Source organism: Opisthorchis viverrini, assembly GCF_000715545.1.
Source record: "Opisthorchis viverrini unplaced genomic scaffold opera_v5_1031, whole genome shotgun sequence".
In the NCBI taxonomy this organism is placed as follows: Eukaryota; Metazoa; Platyhelminthes; class Trematoda; order Opisthorchiida; family Opisthorchiidae; genus Opisthorchis; species Opisthorchis viverrini.
In genome coordinates, this window is record NW_008752848.1 from 1 (window position 1) to 8,354 (window position 8,354).

Here is an 8,354-nt window from a genome sequence, read left to right on the forward strand (position 1 = left end):
TCTTCAAAACTGGTCGTCCTCTGTGTCAGTGGTAGTCTAGGCACTACACCAAAGAATCATTGAAAGGTTGATAAAGGAAAACATAGCCTTTTAAGCCCAATAACCCGAACTTCACCAACCAAAGTGGGAAGCCTCAAAAAGCAGTTCCAAGCATTCCCAAGATAACGAACGATGCTTAGCGGATATCCTCAACACTTGTCTCACTGAGTGAGAATATCCGCAGAAGATTAAGAAAGTGTTTGGATCTCTCGAGAACTGCACAGATTTGTTTGTAACGAAGATGTGGTCTTAGCTGTTAAAATAACTCATGTGCTAAGTGCGTAGGTACGTGTCTGCCCATATTTTCTGTTCATCCTCTCTCGGATTTTTGCTCGGCGTATACTCTATTCTCTTTTTTGGATAAGCCGAATTCGCTGAATGGGCGGAATCAACTATCCCCTCAGAAGTGTCATATGGCAAAAGTCCTTTGTGCACCACAGTACTTTCCATACTCTAAGAAAAGTTCGATAATTCGTGCACTTTTTCAAACCTTGTCTGATAAAAATTCACCGGACAATCCATCGTCCGGTTGACAGACCCATTCGGGTCTTCCTTCATGTGAGTGACATCCGATTCCATGTGATTTAATCTCTAAAAGCTCTAAACCATTTACCGTTAAGAAAAACCTATTCCAGTTCATTGCAAGAAAGTCATGCTTGTTCACCAGCTTGCGTTTTCCGTCATTGGTACACAGCCTTTGGTCAGACATGTCCCTCTAAACCTTTTACCGTTAAGAAAAACCTATTCCAATCCATTGCAAGAAAGTCACATGCTTGTTCACCAGCTTGAGCTTTCCGTTATTGGTACACAGCCTTTGGTCAGACATGTCTTTTAAGTGGAGCTGTTTGGGGTTAGTCAATGCCAAAGATTCAACGGCCCCTTGAAGATGAGACAAAACTTCCCGACATATTGTTGTGGTCGGGGGATGGTGACGAGACGTCAGCATGGGTGTTTTGAAATGCTGTGTAGGTATTTGAATTCCTAGCAAGTTAATACAAAACATTATCTCAGTAGAACATAAGTCAGAAGATAAAATAGGCATAGAAAAGCCAACTCACATCTTGATTTGGCTAACCCTATCGTTTTTTTGGGGGGAGAGGGTATATTTTGGAGGGGAATTTGGACTAATGTGACTACGTACATGCACACGCTCTCGATGGCTTTACTCAAGTCATTCGAAGGTAAGAAAATTCGCTTGTTCAGCACCTCCAAGCTGTCTGCATCGACAGATGTCTGTTTACGTAAGATGAAATTGCACAGTCACCTTCATTTTGCTTGGCAAGTTTTATAAACATCTTCCGCAGTAAACACTCGCGTAGACCACGGGGAATTCGGTTTTATATCCTCAATGGATAGTATTTTACGTCCCGTGGCTTTACCTCCCCTGGTCAAGAATACAGGTCTCAAGCTTTTGATACGGCAAAGGACTGTCTGTGAGTCTTCCAGGTGTGTTAGAGTCAACATTGAACCACAATTTCTATGGGTCCCCATAAAGTCTGGTGCACTGAAGATACTAACCAGTTGGCTATGCGGGAAGAATTCATAGCCTCTGGGCAGCAGTCCGTTTGACCTAATGACATGAAACAGTTGGAACTGTCTACAAAATTCATTCACTGCTGACGGGCCATACAAATACCCTAGGCCTGCTGGATTGCGTTCCCATTCCTCCACATCTGCGTCCGGTTCAGACCAGATCAGGTGCGTCGCGAGCAAGTTGGTTTCAATTTCAGTTGGTCTGGGGATCCATCGGGAGATGTATTCCTGAAGTGCTTTTGGTCCAGTGTAGCCAGAGTATATTAGGGTTGGTGAGATTCCACTGTGTGAGCAGAAGAAACGATTATCGATCAGAGCGGCTACAGGGAGACAATTGAATGTGTCCATCAACACACGCCACAAACGTGAACTAAACCGACGGTTGCATTCGGCATAGCACCCATACATTTTACCCAGCTGGTCACACTCATGATTGCCTCTAAGCAGAAAAATCTGACGAGGATATAGAAGCTTGTAAGCGAATAACAAAGCTAGTGTCTCGATGGATTTTTCCCCGCGGTTTACGAAATTTCCCAGAAACAAATACTGAGCGTTAGGCGGATGCCCGATTGCGTTCAGTACCTGTAGGAGTTGGGTGTAATGTCCGTGCACATCACCGACGATGTTTAAACTGGGATCCAGTGTCAATGGGAGACAGGATGGTTCTTTTAACAGTAATTCTTTCAACAAGGTGCACATGTCGGTCAATTCCATTTCGGCTATCTGTACTGGTTTTCCCTTGAGCACTTGAAATTCCGTCAGGCGTTGTACTAGTGCTTTCGACCGATTCAAGATAAGATTTCGCCTGGCTTTTGAAATCTGAGGTTCGATGGTCATTTTGCTTTCGGTCTTCTTCATCTTTTTATTGGTTTAGATGAGCAAGTGTAGGTCCGAGTAAAGCTTAAAACGATCACAACCTTAGACCCCTTGATTTGCCTGGTTCAAATACGATCGATCAGGGGTCACCTGACACAGTAGTAGAGTGCAGAGAATCCAGCAAGCAACCTGATTGGCTGACGTTCAACCAACTAGGAAGATGTGATCACCTACCTGGCGCTCGCATTTAGTAAAAGGTGTTTGATTGCTAAACTTACTGCCTTAGTGGCGGACGGCCGAAATTCTGCGAAAAAGTCTGTTTGTTAGGATAGTTTTTTGTGCCATACATTTCACTCATTGAAATGTCAGGTATTATAAACTCAGTGGCCAGTTAACTTGCTAACTGGGGCGTCAGTTAAATATTGATTGAACCTTTGTATAAAACCACCCTTAACTAAGTGTGTTACATAAAGGCCATTTCGTGTTTTGGTTAAAACGATGGTCAATATGCAGGTGAATAATTCTTCACCCAAATTATTGGCTTACCTGATGAGCCCCAAGTACGCTGGAACGGGTAATGGACTGGTGAATAGTTTTCAATAACCTTATATAAGTGGCTTTGGTCCGAGAAACTTATTCAGATTGCTTGCAGTTCTAGGTGAGACGGCTCAAGTGGCTAGAGTGCGAAGTTACTGATCGGAAGGTCCGTGGTTCGAACCCGACCTCTGCCTCTCGACTTCCCACGTCTAGGCTTGGGCAACCTGGCAGTAACCCAGCCCTTGGGCTTCCTTCGGGTGGCATGGCAGCTAAGCACTGAAGAGGTGTTACAGCTGAATGAATATCTTATTATCTTATCTTCCCCGGGTAGCCAGCTAATCAATCAGTTGGGCAGTTGGTTACCAGTAATGAGCACGACTGCAGCATTTTTTCCTCCAGTCTACCACCCATGCCAGGCAATGAGAGTTGTTCCTACGGAACTGACATGGTGACAAATTCAGAAGAATGAATAGCTACTCACAAGTAAAGAGGTCACTGCGAAACTTTTACCGGTGTCACTGTAATTGCACTCATATCGGTAAATAATATACGAAAAGATACGAGATGGCATTTTATTAGGCGACGTAGGATATTTTTTTTAAATACATAATCTAATAAGAGCCGCTGTTTGTCTCCGGACTGGAAAAGTACCTATTTTGTTTTAGTGCATTGTGACAGTGATTGTATCTTCAGAGCTAGCGTCTAAATTGAAACGGTTGCAACTGATGTAGAGATCAAATCAGCGAACGTTTGATATTCCATATGAACTACTTCCGATAAGCGTCAGCGTCCTTCGGGAAGAAACATCATGCGAGAAAATTTCTTAGTGAATCAGATGGCGGATCAATACATGTTACTAGAGCTCAATAAAACTCAGGAATTAGTGAGCAGTCTACTGACCTAGGAGTTGGTGGTTCGGTGGCCGGTCTAGTTTCTTCCATCCATGCTTGGGAAACTTATCAACAGTCAAGTCTGGGCTGCATGCACCAGAATAATGCAGTATCTAAACGATTCACTTTTGTGTTACAATGATCGCTCCCCCCTGATGGGTAGAAGCGAGTAACCGCCACCAATTCTGAAAAAACTAACCACAGAGACTAACGAATTCCTTCAGATTATTCTGCACCCTTCACATTTGGCACCCTTTGCAAATAAATGATTGCTGATCTCAAACTCCGTGGTTAATGTGTCGTTCCTCCATGATAATCTCTTCAGTTGTTCGTAAAAGTCTCATAGGCCACACGGGTCCGATATTTTGTACCATTTCGAAGTTTTCGCTTTGTTGGCTCGCAGCTTGTTTTTGTTTTAAATTAACTCACTGTACGTGACCTCAATAGTCTATTCCGCCTGCTCGCGCGAATTAATAATCTTTTTAAGCCACTAAAGATACATTTTAGCCACAGTTGACTGGAATTCGCTTTTTAAACGGGCAGAGGCTCTAATTTAGGTAAATGGCACACGTGTGAAATTTCAGTTGTCCTCCACTAACCTAGTTCCTGGAATTTTCCAGCATGTGGAATTCACAGTGTTTCAATTGCTCGCTTACTTGTGAACGAAGTCGTTAGCAAAATATAGGTTATATTTGGAAAATGCGGGCTGAGCGATTTATTTAGTTGTGCACTGGGTCCAATTCGTCCGCGGCTTCAGACGCTTGGAACTAACACTTGTGTTGATTCGGCCGCCAGAGATCATGCGCATTTCCGTATGAACACAGAAAAGTCAATCAATCTTGCAAGGTGGCGTCGAATCCAGTCGATAGCACGAACAAAACGATGAGAAGTGAGTTTGCCTTCTGTTCATTGTGGTTAATTGTTTTCGTGTGATTATGCACAGTCGTTTCTTGAGTACAATCAGCGCTTTTGAAACTCAATGTGCAAGGATGAAAGAGTAGGCGTCGTACCATCTGAGATATGCAGAATATGCAAACTGACCGAGGGATAAATTCGCCATGTGGCCCGAAGCAAGTGTATCTTCCACAAATAGCTCAGTGGCTAAATAACTGTCCAAAAACAGTATAGTCCTCTGACAGGTGATGCGAAGCACCGGTAGTTCTAGCGAACCACGGTGAAGGAATCTCCCACCGTCTTGGACCAAACCTGCTAAGTGGCCCACTAAACAAACTCCTTTTCTAAGACTTTTAATCCTCATCAAATTGATGCTGCGGTTTATATCACTCTTGATGGAACTGACCTCAATTCGTCTTGGTAAAACTAATCTGATGGGTCCATAACAGAGAGAGCGCTTGGAATACGAATGGTTCTTTGTAATGCACTACTCGTAAGGTTGCTGAAACTCCTCGACAGCCCACGACCGGTTTCGCACTTTTTGGAGCTCAGCAGGTAGGCGCAGTCCCGAGTTTCCGTCAACCTTATGTTTTACTTGAAACCGAAAATCGCACGAAATCAGCGAATATACAGTCATTTGCAAACTAATTTGGTTTTTTGAGAGACTCACCTGGAACCCAGCTGAATTCGCAGCTGCACATTCACTTACAGCACATTCAGTTGCCTGGAAACATCGAAACCGAGAGATTCAGCTGTGTTCCAGGTGAGTCTCTTGAAAAACCAAATTAGTTTGCAAATGGGTGTATATTCACTAAGAATAGTTCTTGTTAAAGTGCGGCAGTAGTGCATATCCCTGACGTGCCGGATGCACCGTTCACGTTTCGTACCGTGGCCACCAGCAGATCACAGCCAACCAGCACGGGGCTGACAAGTGGTTTGAACACATCTGTGAATCAGAGATTATTCCGTTCACTGGGTCAATACTTTGAGATTCTTTTCAACAATTCCTCCTTTGGTTGTGCATTGTTTTTAAATTTTCGGCTGACTCTATCGAATACTATGAATCAGATCGATTCAAAGAGTAAAATGCAGTCGAAGCCATTAGCATCTTTTACTACAATTTATTCAATTTTTCTGTTTGCTGTTCATGATCTACCAGAGTCGGTTTCCGGAGTCGAACATACTGCTGTAATTAAAAAAGTATACACATTCGCAAATTAAGTAACTCCTAACGGTAAACTCAGCTAGATTCCTTGTTTATGCTACTCGTCAAATTGACATAAAGGTCGTTTCGTGTTTCATTCGGGGCGATATTCCCGGTGTATTTTCCTCACAAAACACACCACTCATGGGGCTGGTAAAAACTCTTCGACAACCCACTATCGGCTTTGCCCTTATTGGACCCCTTCAGGTAGTCATAGTTCCCTCAGTTTGCGTCAAACTTTTGTTGTATTCGAGGCCAGATTGTGCAAATTTCGAGAACTACACTCACTTGGAAATTTACACGTTGTTGCACAGTGTTCTTGCAGAGGTTTTGGCAATTTTATTAGGGCTGCATTATGTCAAGAAATTCCACTGTAAACCCGGGTCAGATTGACTTGTGGTGAACTCGGAATCGCTGAAACATATACCGGTACACTGTTTACTGATCTGTACTGTTTCTGGCCGGTTTAGTCTAACAAGCTGTGTGTAAACATTCAAGATAGGATAGTTCATTCTCCGAAACGGTCATTCATACCAAACGTTATCATAAACTTTTCCAAACTTTTACGAAAATTGCATACGATGAGGAAATTTTTAAAAGGAGACTATTCAGTCAATTTGTAGAGCCGGGTCGATTGGAAAGTTCCTCCTGACATCTAGGTCGAAAGGCCATTCAAAGTCCTTCCGGGGAAAACTGATCGAATGACGGTATATTTACTCGGACAAGGTGTCATCGAATTCCATCCACTTCGTAGGTGGCCAGGTGTATACTATGCAGACCTTTGTGCATGCTACAATCAAAAAAACTGACCGGTTATTTTTTTATTTCAGCTTGCTGCACGTTTCTAGGTCCTAAATGGCATTGTATAAAATCAGTGTAACAGAATGAGCTGGTTGTAAGGGGGACGAAAGTTTAGAAAATCTAAGTGTCTCGACAACGGTCACCAAAATTTCAGAATGATTAACTCTGATGGATCGGTGGTGTGATCCAAACTGCTTTATGGATCAGAAATGTGGCTCCTACGCGTCTAGGATGTACGGAAGATATCAGTGTTTGATCATCGGTTTCTCCGAATAATTGGTCAGCTCTGGTGCGAACATCGAATTGGCAATGTTGAGGTTTGCCAGATGGTCTCAGAAAGAAGGCGAATTACTCCCGCTTCATAGGTTGCACTGGTTAGGACATGCCAGAGGACCACCTGCCTCACAGAGCTCTTTTCGCCCAGCCCTGTAGTGAGCCGAAGCGACCGAGAGGTGGACAGTGTATGACCTAGCAACGAAGTATGAAACACTAACCAGTAAACAGCCGGGTGGGCAACTGTCGCCTCCCTGGATGGGTACCCCAGGATTCAACTCACCAGTGGTTAATGACACTGGCAGAAATGACCCCAATCGCGCATCGGTGGCGCTCATGCATCAAAGCTACTGCGTAGCCACCCAATTTCTGAACAAATCGAAAATGGCTTCGCCTTTAAGATTTTGTTTTATGTTCCACTTTCCCACTTCCCGGTGATCGAAACTGTAGCAGGTGGAACCAGTGTGCTTATTGCACGCGGTTTATAGCTGATAAATTGAATTGATTGATTGATGGATCGAATTCTGGTTTGTCGAAACTTTCGTTGTGATAACGTCAGAGGAAGACAGAGAAAGGTTTATTTGATTCTAACGAAAATGGTCAGGCTGGTTTTTATCTTTGGACAAGAAATAGGTTGACTGTTTTTAGCAAGTTCAAGTTTTTTGATCCGATCAGCCATCCTCCGCACCGAATGATCGCCAGCATGCACCAGAATGAGACTGATAGGGTAGTTGGTGTGACCATACTACTAACACCACTTTAGTGAGCGATTTTTAAGATGCCGGAAATGACTAAAGGCAATGGAACTGTGGTCCGATTTGGCACCATTCTCCTGGACCGAAACTTCCGGGAATATGGAGGATTGAGCAGCTTGAATTCCCGAGTGATTACTCGGGCCACTTGTCAATAACGGTACACAACGCTTGAATATCCCGCAGATCATGCCCTGCAACTCATCATAACGGACGAGTACATTGTAGAACTGGACACGTTGAATTCGATTACGGTCAGTTTCATTGGGAAACGTCAGAAAAGACCCATCCTGGTTCAACAGGAAATGAGACTCAAAAATGTGGGCGTATTGTGTGCGCGGTCGCCCTGAGCAAAAACGACTTCTTTCAAACCAAACTGTCCACTGAACTGTGGTGGTGGAGTCAGAAGCAATTTTAGATGCTGATATTTATGTACGGTCTACGTTTGGTAATCTGGCTTGTGATGGTTAATTGGTGGTCATGCAGACCAGGCATGGTTATCCCTAACTGCCGTCAATCCAAAAACTGAGTACTTCCTGGCAGTCGATAAAACCCAGTCCCCTTTGTTTTAACAAGCGCTGTTAGTGATTAACTGTGCTATTCTGCTGAGTTAGC

General features: G+C 43.6%; 1 protein-coding gene across 1 annotated transcript; it reads right to left on the reverse strand.

The window, feature by feature from the left end:
• Positions 1-1,308: 1,308 nt before the first annotated feature.
• T265_15800 (hypothetical protein) lies at positions 1,309-2,430 on the reverse strand (the record flags this gene model as incomplete). Its single annotated transcript, XM_009179160.1, has 1 exon — positions 1,309-2,430. A coding segment is annotated over one exon (1,122 nt), but the record flags the coding sequence as incomplete, so codon positions are not given.
• Between the last annotated feature and the right edge of the window lie 5,924 nt (positions 2,431-8,354).